This window comes from Triturus cristatus, chromosome 5_2 (genome assembly GCF_964204655.1).
Source record: "Triturus cristatus chromosome 5_2, aTriCri1.1, whole genome shotgun sequence".
Lineage (NCBI taxonomy): Eukaryota > Metazoa > Chordata > Amphibia > Caudata > Salamandridae > Triturus > Triturus cristatus.
The window spans coordinates 928,788,351-928,810,870 of record NC_140588.1 but is presented as its reverse complement, the minus strand read 5'-3'; the positions used below and the strand labels follow the sequence as shown (position 1 = coordinate 928,810,870).

At 49.6% G+C, this 22,520-nt stretch overlaps 1 protein-coding gene across 2 annotated transcripts in view; it reads right to left on the bottom strand.

Moving 5' to 3' along the window:
- The window catches only part of STAG2 (STAG2 cohesin complex component), a 1,427,207-nt gene that overhangs the window by 1,026,048 nt on the left and 378,639 nt on the right, over positions 1 to 22,520 (bottom strand). For both annotated transcript variants that reach the window (XM_085608133.1, XM_085608134.1), the window contains exon 9: positions 8,933 to 9,137. In XM_085608133.1, coding sequence (XP_085464259.1) covers positions 8,933 to 9,137 — 205 coding nt within the window. The remainder of the gene's footprint in view (positions 1 to 8,932; positions 9,138 to 22,520) is intronic.

The window sequence follows — 22,520 nt, the reverse complement described above, 5'->3', positions numbered from 1 at the left end:
TGCTCCGGAGATAGACATCTGTTGCACACTGGGTGATGATCCGTGTGTGGGTATTTAGCACCGCACTGGGGGAATTTTTTGAAGGGGGTCCTTTCCATGGGCCCGAGGCCCACGTGGCGTCGATATGCCCGGAGGCCTGCGTCGATGAAAATATGGGAAATAAAGTCCTGTAAAGTTGTAGGGTACCGACGGGAGATCAATCCCGTCGAGATACGTTTGATTTGCTGTGAGTAAAGTTGAAAACTTCGGAGTCAAAGTTGGCGTCGCAGAAGTACATCCGAACCCGATGGCGGAAAAAAACAATCTGACGATGGAGGTGCTGTCCATGCGCACTGTAGTCCAGGGGAGGAGTCACCTATCTCGTGAGACCTCCAAGACAACAACGTGCAACATCAGGACCCAACACTAGGCGGCGATCTAATGCAATCATGTGACTGCAGCAGCACATATGCCTCGAACAGTATGTTTTTAACTAAAAATATTTTTCAACTTTTCACTTTCAGAAGTCAACACTTAGAATAATTTCTCAACAGTTCGATTTTATGCTATGGGGAAAAACATTATCGAGGTTAAACAGGCAAGTATCACACTTACAATTCCAGTCTTCAGGACCAAAGGTCAGCAAGGTGCAAGGGTCAGTGAGTAGCAAAGCTGCACCACCAGAGGCACCAGGGGTGGCTGGGTGCAGAGGTCAAAATCTGAGTGCAGCCAATGCGCTTCAGTGGAGACTGGGGGTGCTTACAGGTAAGTAGATTGGTTGCAGGGGCCAAGCTCTAGGGTTAGAGCAGGCACAGGGGGGCCACTGAGAGCACCAACATACACCACCTCCAGTACAGGGGTGGGCGGGCGCAGGGTGCGAATTCACCATTGGTTGCACAATAGTCTTTAATATGGATTCTGTTGGCAAACAGGCTGCAGGTGTGGCACCGGAGGTTGCAAGAGTGAGACCAATGACAGGAGAGGTAAGTAGAGGTGTAGGAGGTCTTGGGGGCACAGTTTGTTCAGTTTACCAAGGCCCAGGGGGTTCGGGTGCAGGGGTGCCTTTCAACATTGGAGTATTCTTACCGGAGCCGGTTCCAGTCAGAGGGGAGGCTGTGAACTCACACTGCAGGTGCAGTCGTGGAGGACCAGAGAAGTCAGCCAGCGCTGAATTTGAGGTTAGGCTAGCTGGGGAGACTTCACTGGACAGGTGAGCCACTCAGTCTCGGGCCGTGAGTGTCAGGTGCACAGTGGGCAGGAGTCGTGGATCTGGAGCCCTTGGAGTAGATTTCGTCTGGACAGGGCCGCTGTCCACAGGAGATTGGAGTCTTTAGGAGGCAGCTGTCCTCGCAGGGTTTTCAGAATCTGCTGGCTGCAAGACAGGTCACAGGGTCGTCGAAGCTGGAGAGAGGCCGGTAGGGCTGGGGCGAAGGCAGTCGAAGTATCCAGTTTTCTCTGCAGGGGTGTCTTCTTTATTCTTATTTCATCACAGATCTAGTTTTCAGGTATGGGGGAGCCACCTAAATACTACATTTAAGGGCTTTTTAGAGGATTAGCAGGTAGAGCAAATGAACAAGTTACTTACCTTCGGTAACGCTTTTTCTGGTGGATACAGTATCTGCCTGTGGATTCCTCACCTTGTGAATATCCCCTGCGCCAGCATTCCACGGAACTTTTCTTTCCCAGCACTCCACGTCGACGTGGGCGACGTCACAATGCATCGGCTCCGCACGCGACTCCGTACGACGTCATCGGAGCCATTAGAAGCCCACGTCGGCGTGATGACGTCAGTTCCACCCATTTTTTCCGTGCCCTCGAGGCGAACAGGTGAACCAACGACAACTCCAAGTATACACAGTATATAGAATAACAATACATATACATAGCATACAAAACAAAAGAATGCTAATCAAACAAGCATTTCCTACAAATGTACCAGAAAGTATACAAACATTTCAAACAAGACCTATTCCATGGTATACAAAGGTGGACAACGGGGAGGCGGGTGGGTCAGTGAGGAATCCACAGGCAGATACTGTATCCACCAGAAAAAGCGTTACCGAAGGTAAGTAACTTGTTCTTCTGATGGATACATCTGCCAGTGGATTCCTCACCTTGTGAATAGATTCCCACAGCAGTCCCCACTCCCGGAGGAGGGTGTCCACCTTCCTATACCAGAAAGTCTTGCAACACAGAGCACGCGAAGTGGCCCTCCCTCCTCATCTCTGAGTCCAAGCAATAATGCTTTGCGAAGGTATGGAGGGAGGTCCAAGTCGCGGCTTTACAAATGTCTGCCACAGGAACACCCCGGGCCAAAGCAGATGTAGATGACTTAGCTCTAGTTGAATGAGCTCTCATGCCCTCAGGATGGGTCTTACCAGCCAGGGCGTAGCCGATCTTGATGGCAAGGATAATCCATCTCGACAACGTGCACTTGTGCACCGCTCTCCCCTTGGAATGTCCAACATAACCCACGAAGAGCTGATCGTCCAGACGAAAGTCTTTCGTTCTGCCCAAGTAAAAGCTGACAGCTCTCTTTGGGTCCAGGCGATGAAGCCTTTCCTCCTCTTTGGAAGGATGAGGAGGAGGATAGAAAACAGGGAGAGTAATGGACTGCCCCAAATGAAACGGAGTGACAACCTTTGGCAGGAAAGCAGCCCTGGTCCTGAGAACCATCCTTTCAGCATGCAAGGTTAAAAACGGGGGTTTAGAACTAAGAGCTTGAAGCTCACTCACCCTCCTTGCCGAGGTTATGGCTACAAGAAAAACCACCTTAAAGGACAACAGCCTCAAAGGACAACTATGTAGAGGCTCAAACGGGGACCCCATCAGAAAGGTTAAAACAAGATTAAGATCCCACTGAGGCATTAAAAAGGGAGTGGGAGGAAACAGGTTTGTAAGGCCCTTGATAAACCTCAGAACAACCGGAGATTTAAAAAGTGAAGGTTGATCTGGAAGGCATAGAAAAGCTGATAAGGCCGAAAGATAGCCCTTGACCGTGGCCACAGCACAGCCCTGCTGAGCCAGGGAAAGTTTAAACTGGAGCACATCCGAAAGATGGGCTTTTAAAGGGTCAATGGATCTCTCTCCACACCATTTTACAAACTTGGACCACCGGTAGGAGTAAATGGACTTGGTGGAGTGTCGCCTGGCCGATAAAATAACATCCACCACATCAGGAGGGAGAGAGAAAGAACTCAGGTTGCCCCGTTCAATCTCCAGGCATGAAGGTGTAAGCTCTGGAGGTGGGGGTGTAGAACCTGCCCCTAAGACTGCGAGAGGAGGTCTGCCCTCAGAGGGAGACGGAGCGGAGGGCACGAGTAGAGGTGGAGAAGATCTGTATACCACACCCTTCTTGGCCAATCCGGGGCGACCAAAATAACTTGGGCCCGGTCTTGGCGAATCTTCCTCAGAACCTGAGGAATCAAGGGTATGGGAGGAAACGCGTAAAGGAGCTGTGAGTCCCAACTCAACTGAAACGCGTCCCCCCAACGCCCCCTGCATCGGATACTGGAGACTGCAGAATGACTGGCAGTGCGCGTTCTCGCAAGTGGCAAACAGGTCCACCCGAGGCGTCCCCCACGTCCGAAAGACGTAACGAACCACCTCCGGATGGAGCCTCCACTCGTGGTCGGCGGAGAACTGACGACTGAGACTGTCCGCACGCACGTTCAGCACCCCGGCCAGATGATTTGCCATCAGACAAATCTGATGGTCCTGAACCCAGGACCATAGACGTAAGGCCTCTCTGCATAGACAAAGAGACCCCACTCCTCCCTGTTTGTTGACATACCACATCGCGGTCGTGTTGTCTGTCAGGACTTGAATCGACTGACCGCGAAGGGAAGGGAGGAAGGCCTTGAGCGCCAAACGAATCGCCCGCAGTTCTAAAAGGTTGATGTGAAGCAACCTCTCCTCTGGAGACCAAAGTCCTTTGATCTCCAGATCCCCCAGATGCGCACCCCACCCTAAAGTGGATGCATCCGTTATCACTGTGGCCACCGATGGAGGTAGATGGAAGGGCTTTCCTTGAGACAGATTGCCCTCCACACTCCACCAAGACAGATCCGCTGCAGCTTCTCCGGAGATCTTGATCGACTCCCCGAGATCCCCGTTGTGCTGATACCACTGCTTGCGGAGACACCACTGGAGCGCCCTCATGTGCCAGCGTGCGTGGTTGACCAACAGAATGCAGGAGGCAAACAGACCGAGCAGGCGAAGGACCTTCAGAACTGGAACAACCGCTCCACTGTGGAATAAAGGGACCATCTCCTGAATGTCGAGAATCCTTTGAGGAGGAGGGAATGCTCGACACACAGTAGTGTCCAGTACTGCCCCTATGAACAGGTTGCGTTGAGAGGGCACCAGGTGAGATTTGGGCACATTGATTGAAAAACCCAAGTCGAATAACAGCTGAGATGTCACCTGCAGATGACGCTGCACTATCTCTGGGGACTCCGCCTTCGGATGCCAGTCGTCCAGGTAAGGGAAAACCGGGATCCCTGACCTCCTGAGATGCGCAGCCACCACTGCCATCACCTTTGTGAAGACTCGAGGTGCGGTAGTAAGACCAAACGGGAGGACTGCAAATTGGTAGTGTTGCGACCCAACCGTAAAACAGAGATACTTCCTGTGCGACTTCAGGATCGGGACATGGAAGTACGCGTCCTGCAAGTCGAGCGACACCATCCAGTCTCCTTGCTGCAACGCTTAAAGAACCTGCGCAAGGGTCAACATCTTGAATTTCTCCTGTCTCAGGTAAAAATTCAAAATTCTGAGGTCCAGAATCGGACGCAATCTGCCGTCCTTTTTGGGAATCAGAAAATACTGGGAGTAGCATCCCTGACCCCTTTCCTGCTCCGGAACCACCTCTATCGCACCCTTCTGAAGCAAGGCTAGAACTTCTTTCTGCAGGAGAAGCAGATGGTCTTCCGAGCAATAACCTTGGCAAGGAGGGTAAGGGGGAGGAAACTCCTGAAAGGGAAGGGCGTACCAAGTCTCTACGAGGTTCAAAACCCAAAGGTCGGTTGTAACAGATTTCCAACCCCGTAGAAAGTAGGACACCCGACCCCCCACAGTCTTACATGATCCGGGATGGGGGGATCTAGGGCTGCTTCCCTGAAGCCTCATTTGGAGCAGAGGAGGAGGAGGAAGAAGAAGAGGGGTTGCGTCCAGAACCTCTCCGACCCCTTTGCTTCCCTTCATAGGACCTATAGAGGGGATTCTGCTGCTGTTGCTGCTGCTGCTGCTGGGGTTGTCGGAAGGAACGAAAGGATGATCTTCCGAATCCCCTAGCCTTTCGAAATGTTGAACCCCTAGCAGGAGCCTGCAGACCCAAGGACTTCACCGTCAACCTACTGTTCTTAAAACGTTGAAGGGCAGAATCTGCCTTCTCCCCAAACAACTTCTGTCCGTCAAAAGGCAGATCCACCAACGTGGCCTGAACATCCGCTGAGAAACCTGAGGAACGGAGCCAAGCCTGTCTCCTTGCGGTGATGGATGACCCCCATAATTCTCGCCACCAAGTCCGCCGAATCCAGCCCAGACTGGATCACCTGCCTGGCAGCTGCCTGAGTGTCCGCAACAACTTCCAAGAAGGACGACTTATCCCCCTCAGGCAACTTAGGGGCCAAAGATTCCATCAAGGCATGAACATAACGCCCCAGCAAGCATGTGGCATTAGATGACTTCAACGCCATATTTCCTGAGGAGAAGGTCTTCTTGGCCGCCTGATCAACTTTCTTTGACTCCCTATCAGCCGGAGACTGAGGGAAAGCACCCGAAGCATGTTTAGAACATGAAGCCTGCACCACTAGGCTCTCCGGAGAAGGCTGTGTGGACAAAAAATCCGGGTCTCCTGGTGCAACTCTGTACCTCCTTGCCACCTGTTTGCAAACCGCCGGAGCTGAAAGAGGTTTCCTCCACACCTCCAACACTGGCTCCAAGATGGCCTCATTGAAAGGCAACAAAGGCTCCGAAGCCGACGTCGGAGAGTGTAACACCTCCGTAAGCAGGTTTGACTTGAACTCCACAGAGGGCAGCTGTAGATCCAACAACTCTGCGGCCTTCTTAATCACCACATGGTAGGGTGCCAATTCCTGTGGAGGATAAGACCTTGCAGAAGCATGCTCCCACTCAGGGGTGGTATCCAAACCACTTGCTTCCTCTATTCCTTCAAACTCATCCGAAGTAGAGTCGACCTCACCTTCTTCCATCTCTGCCCGATATCTTCTTTCCTCCAACACCCTTTGGGCCTCCCGCCTCGACCGGATCCGGGGAGCCGACGTCGTACGCGGCGTCGGTGGAGCCAAAGGCACCGGAGTCGGAGGCGCCATAGGTGGAGTCGGCGGCGCCGGACGCGGTGCCGATGGAGTCTGCCTCGGCGTCGAAGAAGTCTCCGAAGACTGACGGTCCATACGAGGTCGAGTCGGATCCCCAGCTGGCGCCGGAAACTGCCAAGAAGGCGCCATCGGCATAAAGGGCAGAAAAGGGGCCTGAGCGTAATGCTGCGGCACCCCCAGCGTAAACGCCATCGGACCCACGGGACCAGTTGGTGCTCCGGATGGGAATGATGCCCTGCTTTCTTTTGTTCCTATTAAAAATACCATACATGGCATTCAGAAATCCTGAGGGATCCGTACCTGGAGCCGGGAATTGGGGATAAGGGACCGTCCCTGTATCCCCTTGTGGAGTCACCGGCGTCTGCTCCGCAGAATCATCCATCGGAGCCGCAGAGTCATCCGACACCGGAACAGCCTCCTCCTGTCCTTGCTCATCCAAAGGCACATCAGACTCCACTTGACCCGGAGTCGAAGCCTTGGACGGAGCCGGTGACGGCGTCGGGGAACGAGCTGGAGCCCGCTTCGGCGAGGGAGAATTCGGAGACTTAGCAGGAGAAGGAGAAGGTGACAAGTCCTTGCTCCGACGTCGACGGGGCGAAGCCGACCTCGACTTCCTGGACTTCGAGGACCGACGCCGAGAAGAATGCTTCCTCTTCTTGTGGTGTTTCTTCGACTACCTCGAAGTCGATGACTCCCGCCTGGACTTCTCCTTTTTTCTCCCTCTCTTTTCCTCACCGATTTTCTTCATGAAGAGCTTGGTCTTCCTCTCCTTCAGCGCTTTAGGATTCATGCTCCTACAGCAACCGCATTCTTCCATGTCATGATCAGAAGACAGACACCATAAGCAGTCCTGATGCAGATCCGTCATGGACATCAGGCCTCCGCATTCCCTACAGGGCTTAAAGCCCGACTTCGTCGAAGACATACTGAATTTAACACAGTAACACCGCTAAACTACAAAGTAGCTAGAGAGCTCTGGAAAAAAACAGTTGCGCGTCGACAGCGTGGAAAAAAGGGAGCTGACGTCATCACGCCGACGTGGGCTTCTTATGGCTCCGATGACGTCATACGGAGTCGCGTGCGGAGCCGATGCATTGTGACGTCGTCGACGTGGAGTGCTGGGAAAGAAGAGTTCCGTGGAATGCTGGCGCAGGGGATATTCACAAGGTGAGGAATCCACTGGCAGATGTATCCATCAGAAGGGCATCTTACTTTGGGTGACTACACCCTCAATTACGCCACACTCCTGTGGGAGGGGGCATAAAGTAAGCCCAGATTAGAGGGGTCCCCCCATCTTCAAGATGGCAAGGACTGAAAGATGTGCTTCTCTTCCCCTCCCTCACTTTAGGGATGGAGTTGGCAGAGGTAGGCACTCATCTGATTCTTCCAGGTTTTCCCACCGGTTGTCCTGCCCAAAGTCGGGGTATAAACCAGGGGCTGCCATCTGTGCTAGCAGCAAAGGCGGGGGGGGAGGGAGGGTCGCATTGCAAAGGAGGCAGGCCGTTGAAGCTTCCCCTTTAAGCACTAGCCCGTCCTGGGGGAGGAGCTGTGACACCTCTGCCCAGGATGTGCATGGTTTCTGGTCCCAGGGAGCAGAAGCTCTCCACACGAGGGTGCAGAAACAGGTCTGTGTGTGGCAGGCTGCCTAAAGCCAGTCAGTGACCACACAAGGGTTAGTAGGTTTTCAGGGGGCACCTCTGAGGTGCCCTCCGAGTACATGGGTTAATAAATCTCACACTGGCAGCAGCTTGGATTTATTATAAGCAGTTGTTTGGTACCAAACACTCCTGATTTCAGTGAAGCCATCACGGCGCTGGGGAACTCGAGTTGTCAAGTTTCCAGCCCATGCACTCAATATGGCTTCCCTGGCACTTACAATATTTAGAAATAGACCCTAATAGTGTAGGGGAATATCTGCTCATGCAGATATGCCCACACCTGTGATAGTGTGTACTCTGCCTTGGGGCTAGTAAGGGCTGCCAGAGGGGTGACTTACCGATATATAAGGAAGTGCTACTTGGCATGGTAAACATGCAATGGACCATGTCGACTTTGTTTTGTCTGCACCAGGCCATGCTGATGGGGGGGAAGTCTGCATGGACTAGGTAAGGAGTCCCAAAGCCCTAGGTACCCATCTATCTTTTACTAGGGACTTACGGGGGGCCTGAAGGGCCAATGTGGATCAGTTTTAGGGAAAGAACACAGGCACTGGGGACCTGGACAGCAGACACCCAGTACTCAGTCGAAGTTGCATCAAAAGCCAAGCAAAAGGTGTTGGGGGTGGGGGGGGGGGGGGGCGTTAATGCAACAGAATGCCCTTTCTCACAGGCATCGAATGACTTCAAAATTAAGTAACTGGGGACAATACATTACTGCATAACAAATACACTTAGAAGCATTTCACAATAACATTGTCTTCCATTACTAGCAAAAAAATAACCATTAATTTACAACAGGAGCACAGTTCAGTGGGATTATTAATAAAGACGTGTCTTCGCTGATAAGAGTGGACTACTTAAAAAGGCATCATTGAAAAAAAACAGCCTTGCTATTAACACTTTCAAAATACTTAATCTTGACAGGAAAATTAAGTAGCATGGACAACTACTAACCTGCTAATGTGCTTGTGTGTCGAAATGCTCTAACTTGCGAATCTGAGAGTCCTGTGAGTAGAGATATAACTGTATCCATCATATACTCATCATATATGATACTGTATTGGCACTGCCGCACCAACACACCAATGAACTCACAAAAACTCGATTTGAACTTCTTCCACTGAGGTCCAGCAATAGTGAGTGGGTAATCTCCACTGTCCTACAAAGAAAAATCACATTCAGTTCATTGTTTGTTTTTTAAACAGTTTGAAAAAGTCAGATAAGTATAGTCACATTTGGGAACCCACTTACTCAGTACAACGTGGCTTTACAACTGACAAACATAACAGGCATTTTCATAATAGGACACTTACCAATTCAAAGCAAATACTGAATTGAATGAGCTGTTGTGAGAAAGTGCCCTCTTTCTGCATGGTTGCCCCCATTTTTTGCTGAATTGCTGATGTGTTTTAACTGAGTGTGCCCTGGGCTCCTGCTAATCAGGTACCCAGGGTCTATGTTCTTTCCCTAAAACTGCATTGAAGCCTAAACCCAATTGGTTTCTCTGGCCAAAGGTCAGCCCCTGGTAAATAGTACCACAGGTACCCAGGGCACTGTGACCAGAGAAGGCCACTAAGGGCTGCAGCACTTATTGTGCAAACCTTAGAGGTCCTGTACCCTTACACACACACTGCCTTTGCAGGCTGTGTGTTTTGCTGCAAAACAAAGTGAAGTGTCAACATGGCACACATCTGTGTGCCATGCTTACAACCCACTGCCCTGGCATAGATCAGTCACCCCTCTAGCGGGGTGCACTACCAGTGGTGAGGGTACAGGTGCATGAGCCCTGGAGCCCTACAGTGTCTAAATCAATTCTTAGACATTGTTTGTTCTGTGCTGTCCTTAAGAGTATATGGTGCTGGGAAATTGTCATTACAAGCTCCACAGCAACATAATGGCTACACTGAAAAGTGAGGGGTTTGGTATCAAACTTCTCAGCACATTAAACACACACTGATGTCAGTGTGGGATCTTGAAGATGGGGGCCTCAGCCAACCAGGGACAGGCTCAAGCCCCATTCCCACTGCAGGGTGGCATAATAGGGGGTGTACCCACCCCAGGGAAGGACCCATATGTCTCTGCCTTTTACCTACCTGTAACGCCCCTAAATCTTCAGGGGCACCTCTGAACCTTACTTCCAAGACAAGAAGAAACTACAAGAAGAAGGACCAAACAGCCGTGCAGCAGCTAACCAGAGGAAGACGCCCACTGACTTGGCCCCAGTCCTACCGGCCTGTCTCCCCCTTCAACCTGCTCCAGCGAAATCCCGGTGTCCCCTGTAGCCAGCAACCACAAAAATCCAAGAGGACTTGCCTGCCTTCAACTACAAAGACTTTGTCTCCTGTGAACACCAGATTTGTTCATCTGTAACCTCTGGCTCCGGCTGGACACCGCCAATCCGCCCAACTCTGCACCTGCCGTCCACGGCCCGAGATAGAGTGGGTAAAAACAACGAGGAGGTCACCCTGGCTATCATAACCAGAGATCCGGCGACCCCTGGCCTGCCTCAAGCCTAAATCCAGATGGTCTCCCCCCCCCCCCAAAACGCGACCAGGAGTTGGTAAGAAGATCCGACCCCAAAAGGCACCACTGCACCAGGCGCCCCACGGCCTTGTGTGCCCAAACCGACGGTGCCTAACTAACCCCTAACTTCCCAACTTACCTCTCGAAGTGGTGGTCGCACCCAAAAGACATTCGCCCCCGAGCATGCAGTGCCTTTGCAAACCGGAGGTTCCTCATTGAAAACAGGGCGCCCAACGTCGAAACAGCACCCTGCGCCCGGTCGCCCTAGTGCCGCTGAGGGTGCACCTTTGGTGCTACTTTCTTTCCCCATTTTCCCTGAGCTAAAGTCCAGGAGCTTTGCTTCCACAACCAAGTGGCCTGCTTGCCAGCAGCCACCAACCGGAGGCCCCCTACCCCCCATTGGATAACGAAGGGCTTCAGAACTCTGCACCAGGCCTCCCTAGTGCTGCTGAGGGTGTAACTAGAGTGAATCCTTGACCCTGGGGGACCATTGAGTCTACCTCCAGAACTTCAACTCCCCACTACCAAACACTTACCCCAAATCCGATAAAACAATTTTCCTCTATAGGATTACATTGACTGTTTTTCTGTGAAAAATTTCTAAGTGTGGAGTTTGAGAAACTAAAGAAATTCTTTAAAATGGCATAATCTAACAAAAACGATTTTACTTACTGGTTTTCAGGAAATGCCCCAGAGTAGTACCTAGGTATACTACTCAGTGTAAACCTAATAATCTCAAAAGTTACTTACCTGCAATTTTATTAAAAAGCCTATTCAAGTCTATGTACTACATTTACTAAGTATAGCATTTCTCTGCATCCATACTGTAAATCAAACCAAAGTGCATATACAATTATCATTCAAACTGTATTTTAATTGCATTATTACTGTATTTATTGATTACCTGTGCCAGGCTTGCTTGGTTCTAGAAAACAAAATAACTTAAAGAATATTTTTATACAAAAACAATTGGTCTGAACTTCAGTCTGAGTGTGTGAATTCATTTGCTGACTGAGTGAGTACAACAAATGCTTAACACTGTCCTTCGACACGGATTTACTGCTCGACCAGACTACCACAAATATAGAGTGAGGTGATATCTAACTTTACTTCTGCCTACCTATGGGGTTGGTAGGATAGTGGCTCTATATATACTGTTCCCAAATAGGTACAGTGTGAAGAGAGTCCACAGTCCCCAGAGGTTTGGCAGAGGCTAAAGTTAGATATAACCTTACTCTCTAAAGTGGTAGCTTGGTCGAGCAGTAAGGCAGTATCAGAGGGCAGTGTAAAGCATTTGTTGTACACACTCGGTCAGCAAATGGTCCCACACACTCAATAACTGAACTCTGGGCAAATGGTTTGTATAAAAAAAAAATGGTTTTATTTTAGAACCAACAATAGTTATCAAAATATACTTTCTCAGAATGAGATGCTTTAGTTATATACTTTACAAAAGACAATTGACTTGGAATGCAATAGTTACAGTTTGTTGCAATAGGCAACACAATTTCAAACACAATAATACATTGTGCTCAAAGGGAATTTTAAGTTATATGGAATTGATTACGCTCAGGATTACTTTTCTAACTCCAGGACTGGATCGTAAATTCAGTCCTGGGACAGTTCTTGGAAACAAGTGAATAAATACTTTTTAGTTACTGTTGTGATTTTTAAGCAATATTTTGCTATTTTAAGAGTTGACACTTAGAAACTTTTTTTGATCAAATTACCAATGTTATCCTACGGAAGGAAATTCACTTAGCAGGTAAGTGGGGTTATGGTTACTTTTTCTAGGTCAGTGTTAGATCCTGGATCCAGCACTAGTATATCACCTGTAAGAAGTTGAGAAACTGCGTTTAAGTTACACAGGCGATTTTTAAGGAATATTTATAAGTTTGCAAAATCGACACTTAGAAGAAATTGGACAGAAAAACAGTCAATGGTTTCCTATGGGAGAAAATTCGAGTTACTTGTAAAGTATGTTCTTGTTACATTTGTAATCCAGTGCTGGGCTCCTAGGCTCAGTACTGGGACATCTATCTAAAACAGGTAAGTAATTACGTTTTCACAGTTGGTACGATTTTTAAAGAATATTTGTAGTTTGTAAAAGTCGACACTTAGAAGAAATTTCACAGAAAAACAGTCAATGGTTTCCTAAGGAAGAAAATTTAGTACGGTTGGGAGAACTTTTCAGGGTCAGCGCTGGGCACCAAGATCCAACACTGGGATCTCTCCTAATAGCAGGTGAGTATTTCCATTTTCGTTACTCGGTTGATTTTAGGTGAATATTTTAAAGTTTAAAAACTCCACACTTGGAAGAAATTTCAAGAGAAACCAGTCAATGTTACCCTGTGGAAGAAAAGTGAGTTATCGGCTTTTTGGTAAGTACTCGACTGGCAGAGTTCAGGTCCTGGGCACAGACTCAGGGGTCTCCCAGGGTCAGGTAAGTACAGTTGTTACACCCTGCGCTGCACAGGGGCAGCCGGGTGCAGAGTGAGTTAGGCCCAATGTTATCCTATGGGAGGCAGGGGGGCCTTGGTTGGTGGCTGCTGACTAGAAGGCCACGCGGCTCTAGGAGCTGGGCTTCTGGTCACTTGCTCAGAGCAAATGGGGAAGTAGGTAGGAGTAGACGTTGCACTGCCAGGGCCACTCGGCCGGCTGGGTGCAGGGTGCTTTTAAGCCTTCGGGCGCTCAATGGATTTCAATGGGAAATCTCAAGGATGAACAAAGGCTGCAAGCTCGGGGACGAAGATTCTTCAGGTGTGCCCACCACTTTGAGAGGTAAGTTGGATAGTTGGAGGATAGGTAGGTACCCAGGAGTCGGGCACAGGGGGCCTCAGGGCGCCGGGTGCAGGGGTGCCTTTTGGTGTTGGGAAATCTTACCCTCTGTTGATCGCGGAAGGGGGGGGGGGGGGGGGGGTCCCTGGTTCTGAGGCTGCAGGCGTCGCCAGAAGCGTCGAGGTGGGTCCTTGGGTGCTGGATTCGGGGTCACAGTCGCCGGGGGGACGTCCTCGGGGTCTTTGTCCACTCCAGCACAGGCCAGGCTTGGCGGATGCGGAGTGTGCCGGGTTCGCGGTTCCGGGCTGGTGCCAGGGGTTAGATACTTGCTTTGAGCAGAGCCACTGCTCGTCGGGAGTCCCAGGAGCTCAGACTCACAAGGTAGCCAGGTCCTCCGGGGTTTGTGAGGTTGCTGGCCACAGGAGGTGCTGGGATTTAGCAGGAGTAGGTTCGAGGGTCGACAGGCCGGTAGGGCTGGGGCCAAAGCAGTTGGTGTCTCCCTCTTCTTAGCAGCTGCACAGTAGGTCTTTCTTCTTGATCTTCTTTGCTGTTTTAGAATCTGGAATCTGAGGAAGGAAGGTTCAGGGTGCCCCTAAATACTAAATTTAGGGGCTTTACTGGTAGGTAAAGGGCAGGGACCACTGGGTCCCTATCCTGGGGTGGGTACACCCCCTATCCTACCACTCTCCTGTGGGAGGGGGGCAGTGGCCTAGTCTTGATTGGATAGGGCTCCCCATCTTCAAGATGGCGAGGGCCCGGAAATGTGCTTCACCTCGCCTCCCCCACGTGAGGGGTGGGGATGGCAGGGCTGGCACATCCACTGTCCTTACTTGGAGTTTCTGGCCAGTCTACCCGCCAGAGTGGGGGTCAGAACAGGTGGGGGCCAGTTGCTGAGTACAGCAAGTGGCCTGGAGAAGCACACAAAGGCGGCATGCCTTTGAAGCTTCCCCCTGCCCATCCTGGGGAAGGAGACCTAGCACCTCGCCCAGGATGTGCATTGTTGCACGCCCAGGAGAGCGGGGGCTCTCCCACCCAGGGGTCCAGCAACAGGTCTGCTGTGTGGCAGCCTAGGCAGCCTCTCAGACAAGACGTGGATTGTAGGTTCGGTTTCAGGGGGCATCTCTAAGATGCCCTCTGTAGTGCATTGTACATTAAATCCCACACTGGCATCAGTGCGGGTTTAATGTGCTGAGAAGTATGATACCAAACTTCAGTCTTCAGTGTTGCCATCATGGTGCGGTGGAGTTAGTGTTTGATGAGCTCCCAGCACCATATACTCTTAAATGGCAGCACTGCACTTAGTGCCCAGGAATGGATCTGGGTACTGTAGGGGCACAGGGCTCAGGCTCCTGTGAGCACACCACTGGCATAGTGCACCCAGCTAGAGGGGTGGCTGATGTATGCCAGGGCAGTGTAGGTTGTGGGCATGGCACACAGGGATGTGTGCCATGTCGACTCGGTTTTGTCTTGTACCCAGACACACAGCCTGCAAGGGCAGTGTGTGTGTGTGTGGAAGGGTACAGGGCCTCTAAGGGTGGCACCATGAGTGCTGCAGCCCTTAGAGGCCTTCCCTGGTCACAAGGTCCTGGGTATCTAGGGTACCATTTACCAGGGGCTGGCATGTGGCCAGGTTTGCCAATTTGGGTTTTAGATTTTAGGGAAGGAACATAGGCCCTGGGCACCTGATTGGCAAGAGTCCAGGGCACACTCAGTCAAAGTACATTCAGCAATTCAGCAAAAAGTGGGGGCATACCATGCAAGTAAGATGGCACTTTCTCACAGGGTTCCACTGGACTCTGCACACTATACCTCACTTTGGTATAGTATATACAAAGCCAGCTCCCTACAGCTGTCCTCCAGACTTCAAAGGATTTTGAAGGTCGGTCTAAGTGACTGCTCAGGCAATGTTAAAAAAAAAAAAAAAAACAAGCGAAAGGAGTGGGTTTAGCACAAGGGAAATATTAGGAACGACGTGGAGGATGAAAAAGTGAGAGAAGACGCCATGGAGGAGTACAAGGAACTGACTAGAGAGAGGATGGAAAAGAACAAGAGATAGACACAAGCAATTCTTTTCTCAAGGTATTTAGGCTGTGTGAGAAGGTGCCTCGACATGGTTAGCCCACATTGTTTGACTGGAATGTGATGTGGTTTTGATTGTACTGCACAGGGTCCCTGCCAACCAGGCCCCCTGTGCCAGTGCTTCTTCCCTAAAACAGTTCCACAATTATCCCTGCAGGCCCCCTGTACGTCCATGGTAAATGGTACCTGGGTACCTAGGGTATCGGGACTGAAGAGGGTCCCTTAGGGACCCCTCACATAGGCCATGTAGACTTCCACTCCAGCATGCATACCCTGGTTCAGACAAAATAACCGTCGGCATGGCACACTGCCTGTGTGCCATGCCAACTAGCACTGCCTAAGGTATAGGTAAATCACCCCTCTAGCAGGCATTACAGTCCTAAGGCACGGTTCACTATATCACATGTGTGGACCTATCTGCATTAGCAGATATGCCTCTACAATATTTATGTATATTCCTAGACATTGTAAGTGCCAGGGAAGCCAGAGAGAGTATATGGACTGGAAAATCAACAACTCCAGTTCCCAAGCACCATGATGGATTGTGTGAACCCAGGCGTGTTTGGTACCAAACTAATCCTCTCAATAAATCCACATTGATGAAAGTGTTTGATTTATTAAAACGTGTACACAGAGGACACCCCAGTATTATCCCCTGAAAAATCTAACAACCCTGGTGTGGTCACAGACTGGCTTTAGGCAGTCTGCCACCACCAGACATGTTTCCTGACCTCTGGGTCGAGAGCCCCGGCTCTCTGGGACCTTAAGCAAAGCACATACTGTGCGGAGATGCCCACTCCCTCCCCCAGGTTGGGCACAGCGCTCGGGAGGGAAGCTTCAAAGGCCTGCCGCTTTTGTGATGCGACCAATAACAATAACAAGCCCTTGGTTTAGATGCCCACTTTGGGCGGGAAAACCAGCAGGAAAACTAGATGGGATAGGAGGTGTACCCACCTCTGCCAACTCCACTTTAAGGTGCAGGAGTCAAGGTGAAGCACATCTGTCAGTCCCTGCCATCTTGAAGATGGAGAGACCCCTCCAATTAGCGGTAGGATTATGCCCCACTCCCACGGGGAGGGTGGCATAATTGAGGGGGTGTAGACACCCCAGGTAAGGTGCCCATTGCAGGGCTTGAAAGGATTATGTTACTTACCCAGTAAGCATCTGTTGTTGGCATATAGAGCTGTAGATTCACATGTATTGCATACTCCTGTCATCTAGTGTCGAGTCCAGATATTTGCAAACTGTTTTCCTTTGAAGAAGTCTTTACATTCACGAGGTAAGGTGACTCCTTCTTTCGGTGATAGTGCACATGGGCATCAACACCATTGTTAGATTGTTTTCCCGCAAGTGGGTGAGAATGGGTAAGTGAATGTAGTAAAGAGATGTCCATGCACAGATAATGTAAATAAGGAGAACTGCAACAACTACAGATGCCGTGGGAGGGCGCATGTGAATCTACAGATCTACATGCCAAGAACAGATGCTTACTGGGTAAGTAACAATCCGTTCGAGGCAGGTGTGCTGTAGATACACATGCTTTGCATATAATGTATAGCAGTATTCTCCCAAAAAGGTGGCTAACCAGTAAATGTTTCAGTTGACTGAAAGTGTTTTTAGCACTGCTTGCCCTACTTTGGCTTGTTGGCGTGCTAATACATCCACACAATAGTGTTTAGTAAATGTGTGTAGTGTAGACCAGGTTGTTGCCTTACAGATGTCCGCTATAGGAAAGTTACCTAAAAAGGCTATAGATGCCCCTATTTTGCGAGTGGAATGCGCTGTAGGGGGTATAGATAAAGTTCTTTCAGCTTTTGCGTAGCAAGTTTGAATGCACTTAATCATCTTGAAATGGTAGATTTAGAAATAGGTTTGCCTTTGTGGGGTGGTGCAAATAAAACGAACAGTTGCTTGGTCTTACGAAAATGTTTTGTCCTTTCGATAGAAAACAAAGCGCTTCTGACGTCAAGTGTGTGGAGAGCCTGTTCTGCTAATGAATCAAGTTGAGGAAAAAACACAAGTAACTCTACTGATTGGTTAAGATGGAAAGCAGACACTACTTAAGGAAGGAATCTGGGATTGGTGCAAAGAAATACCTTATTATTGAGTTAAATGAAGGGTTCTTCTAAGGTAAATACCTGTAGCTCACCAACTCTCCTTAATGAAGTAAGTGCAATGAGGAAGGCCACCTTCCATGAAGAAGAAGTTACTTACCTTCGGTGTTTATATATCTGTAAGAGACATATATTAATTATGGATTCCTTACCTTAGAATTACCCCCTGCGCGTCAGTAGGTGGCATCGGATGACTCCGCGTTAGTCGTCGGTAATCGCTGGAATGACGTCGCGGTATCTACTTAGAAACCACCCCTGCGAGCTGACGTCAGTTCTTTACACAACATTCCACGCCAGATGTGCAGAGCCATGCAAGACACTGACCACTGATGCATAAAACTAGGGACCTTAAAGGGAGTCCTTTACTCTAAAAGTCAGTTCGCAGAGCGGGGAGGATGGGTGGGGCTGGAAGGAATCCATAACCAATATAGGTCTCTAACAGATATATTGTTACCAAAGGTAAGTAACTTGTTCATCTGAAAGAGACTATTAGTTATGCATTCCTTACCTTAGAATAGATAACTCAGCAATACCAACCCCGGAGGTGGGTCTGCGAACCAATTTCACACCAGGAAGTCCTGAAGAACAGAGTGGCCAAAGACTAAGTCGCTCCGGGCTTGGCTGTCTAGGCAATAATGTGTAGTGAACCTGTGCAACGAAGCCCACGTGGCTGCCAAAAGGAACTGGCAGATGAAGGGGGCCTCCACATCCCGAAGCAGCAGTGGCTGTCATCGCCCTGGTGGAATGGGCGCACAACTCTACTGGAGGTTCCTTTTTCGCCAACGAATAACGCATTTTAATGTAAAGGATGACCCATCGAGTAATGGTTCGTTTTTCACAGCCCAACCTTTCTTGGCGCCCACATTACCAACAAAGAACTGATCATCCACCCGGAATGGTTTTGTGCAATCCAGATAAAAAGAAAATGCATGTTTTGGATCCAGACGGTGGAGCCTCTCCTCCTCAGAAGGGTACAGGGGCGAGAAGAAGGTGGGCAAAGTGATGGACTGTCCTATGTGGAAAGAATTAACCACTCTTGTAAGAAAAGAAGAAGGTCTAGTGCACAGGAAACCTTGTCCGGATGGACGACCAGGAAAAGAGGTTTAGAAGAAAGAGCCTGAAGCTCACTCACCCTGAGAGTAAAGATGATGGCAACCAAAAAGGCAGTTTTGAGGGTCAATAGTCTGAGAGGACAATTATGTAGCAGCTCGAAAGGAGCGCACATAAGGTAAGTCAGAACAAGGTTCAAGTCCCACTGGGGCATTACGAAAGAAATAGGAGGAAACAGGGCTCGAGAGACCAATTGTTTTTTTTATAAAAATAGTCTTTTAGTTATTTTATTTTCTAGAACCAAACAAGCCTGCCATAGGTATGTGGTAAATACTTTGCAGTAAATATAAAATTGTAATGCAGTTTGGATTGTAATTGTAAATGCACTTTGTTTCTGAGAAATGCAATGCTTTGTAAATACAGTACATATACTTTGTATAGGATTTTCAGTAAGATTACAGGCAAGTTACTTTTGAGATTACTTTTCTTACACAGTATAGTATACCTGGATACTACACTAGGGCATTTTCTGCCAACAGGTAAGTAAAATAGTTTTGTTAGTGCAATTTTTTGTTCAATGTTATCCTATGGAGGAAAATAGTGTTATCGGTTTTGGGGTAAGTATTCGGTAGGGAGACTTGAGGTTCTGGAGGTGTGAGAAAGTGCCATCTTTCTTGCATGGTATGCCCCCACTTTTTGCTGAATTGCTGAATGTACTTTGACTGAGTGTGCCCTGGACTCCTGCCAATCAGGTGCCCAGGGCCTATGTTCCTTCCCTAAAACAAAGCAAACCCAAATTGGCAAACCCTGGCCACATGTCAGCCCCTGGTAAATGGTACCCTAGGTACCCAGGGCCTTGTGACCAAGGAAGGCCTCTAAGAGCTGCAGCACTCCTTGTGCCACCCTTAGAGGCCCTGTACCCTTACACACACACACACACACACACACACACACACACACTGCCTTTGCAGGCTGAGTGTTTGGGTGCAAGACAAAAACAAAGTCGACATGGCACACATCCCTGTGTGCCATGCCCATCACCTACACTGCCATGGCATACATCAGTCACCCCTCTAGCTGGGTGCCTTATGCCAATGGTGTGGAAGCAGGAGTCCTGTGCCCGGGTCCATTCCTGAGCACTGTAAGTGCAGTGCTGCCATTTAAGAGTACATGGTGCTCAGAGCTCGTCAAACACGAGCTCCACAGCGCCATAATGGCAGGACTAAAAGACTGAGAAGTTTGGTATAAAACTTCTCAGCACATTAAACCCACACTGATGCCAGTGTGGGATTTAATGTACCCAGCACCCCAGAGGGCATCTTAGAGGTGCCCCTTAAACCTAACCTACAATCCACGTCTGCTCTGAGGCTGCCTAGGCTGCCACCCAGCAGACATGTTGCTGGACCCCTGGGTAGGAGAGCCCCTGCTCTCCTGGGCCTGCAACAATGCACATCCTGGGCGAGGTGCTAAATCGCCTCCCCCAGGATGGGCAGGGGGAAGCTTCAAAGGCATGCCACCTCTGTGAGCTTCCCCAGGCCCCTGCAACCCCCCACTCTGGCGGGAAGCTTTGGCCGGAAACCCCAAATAAGGACAGGGAATGTGCCAGCCTGCCAACCCCACCCCTCAGGTGAGGGAGGCGAGAGAAGCACATCTCCGGGCTCTCGCCATCTTTAAGATGGGGAGCCCTACCCTATCAGGACTCGGCTACTGCCCCCCTCCCACAGGAGAGAGGCAGGATAGGGGGTGTACCCACCCCAGGACAGGGACCCATTGGTCCCTGCCCTTCACCTACCTGTAACGCCCCTAAATCTAGTACTTAGGGACACCCTGAACCTTCCTTCCCCAGATTCCAGATTCAAAACTACGAAGAGCAAGAAGAAAGAAGACCTGCCCTGCAGCTGCTGAAAAGAGGAAGACACCAACTGCTTTGGCCCCAGCCCTACCGGCCTGTCGACCCTCGAACCTGCTCCTGCTCCAGCCCGGCATCTCTTGTGGCCAGCAACCTCACCAACCCCGGAGGACCTGGCTACCTTTTGGCTCTAAGCCCCTGGGATTCCCATGAGTAGAAGCTCTACTCAAAACCTATCTCTAATCCCTGGCTGCAGCCTGGAACCGCGGCCCCAGCACACTGCACCAGCTAAGCCTAGCCAGTGCCGGAGTGAACAAAGACCCTGAGGACGGCCCCACGGCGACTGTGACCCCGAGTCCGGCACCCAAGGACCTCCCTCGACACTCCTGAAGAAGCCTGCAGCATCAGAACAAGGTGCCCCCCCCCAACCGCGACCAACAGAGGGTAAGATTTTCCGACACCAAAAGGCACCCCTGCACGCGGCGCCCCACAGCCCCCTGTGCCCAATCCCAGGGTACCTACCTATCCTCCAACTACCCAACTTACCTCTCAAAGTGGTGGTGGCACCTGAAGAGTCCTCGTCCCCGAGCTTTCAATCTTTTTCTAAACCGGAGATTTCCCATTGAAATCAATTGAGCGCCAGAAGGCTCAAAAGCACTCTGCACCCAGCCGCCCGAGTGGCCCTGGCAGTGAAAACTCTACACCTACCTACTTCCCCACTTGCCCTGAGTAAGTGACCAGGAGCCCAGCTCCCACAGCCGCGTGGCTTGCCAGTCAGCTGCCACCAACCAAGGCCCCCCTATCCCTCATAGGATAACATTGGGCCTAACTCTCTCTGCACCCGGCCGCCCTGAAGCCGCTGAGGGTGAACCAACTGTACCTACCTGACCCTGGGGGACCCCCGAGTCTATGCCCAGAACCTCAACTCTGCCAGTCGAGTACTTACCCTTAAAACCGCAAACTCTGTTTTCCTCATAGGGTAACCTTGACTGGCTTTTTCCTGAAATTTCTTCTAAGTGTGGACTTTTCAAATCTTCAAATATTCACCAAAAATCAGCCGAGTAACGAAAACGAAATTACTCACCTGCTCTTAGGTGAGCTCCCAGTGCTGGATCTTGGTGCCCAGCACTGACTCTGAAAAATACCTACAACTGTACTTACCCTTAACTCAATTTTCTTCCATAGGAAACCATTGACTGTTTTTTCTGTGAAATTTCTTCTAAGTGTCGATTTCTGCAATCTTTAAATATTCTTCAAAAATCGTATAATATCTGAAAACGCAATTAATTACCTGTTTTGGATAAAGGTCCCAGTACTGAGTCTAGGCACCCAGTACTGGATAACAAAAGTAACGAGAACATACTGTACCTGTAACCTGAATTTTCTTCCATAGGGAATCATTGACTGTTTTCTTTGAAATATTTTCTAAGTGTCAACTTTTAAAATAGCTAAATATTGTTTAAAAATCATTACAGTAATTAAGTCGACTTTCATCACTTGATTCCGAGAACTGACCCAGGACTGAATCTAGGATCCAGCCCTGGAATTCCAAAAGTAATCTAAAAAGTAATCTGTTGCAAATAACTTGAATTTACCATTAAGCTCAATGCATTGTTGTGTTTAAAAATAGAGTTGCCTACTGCAACCACTTGTAACTGTTTACAAAAGTCAATTGCATATTGCAAAAGTATTTATATAAAACATCTCATTCTGAGAAAGTAGATTTTAAATCCAAGTGTCGGTTCTAAAATAAAACAAGCATATATTTTTTTATATATAAACCATTGGCCTAGAGTTCAGTTATTGAGTGTGTGACTCTGTACACCCTGTACCTATTAAGGAACAGTATATACAGAGCCACTTTCTCACAGGGGGCAGACTCAGGGGTCATGGGTGCACTCTTGTTACACCCTCAGCGACACTAGGGCGGCAGAGTGCTAAGGCCCAATGTTATCCAATGGTGTATAGGGGGCCGCCGGTTGGTGGCTGCTGATGAGCAGGCCACTTGGTTGTGGGAGCAAACCTCCTGGACTTTAGCTCAGGGCAAATGGGGAAACAAAGTAGCACCAAGGTTGCACCCTCAGCGGCACTAGGACGGCTGGGTGCTGTTTCGACGATGGGCGCCCATTTTTCAATGGGGAACCTCCGG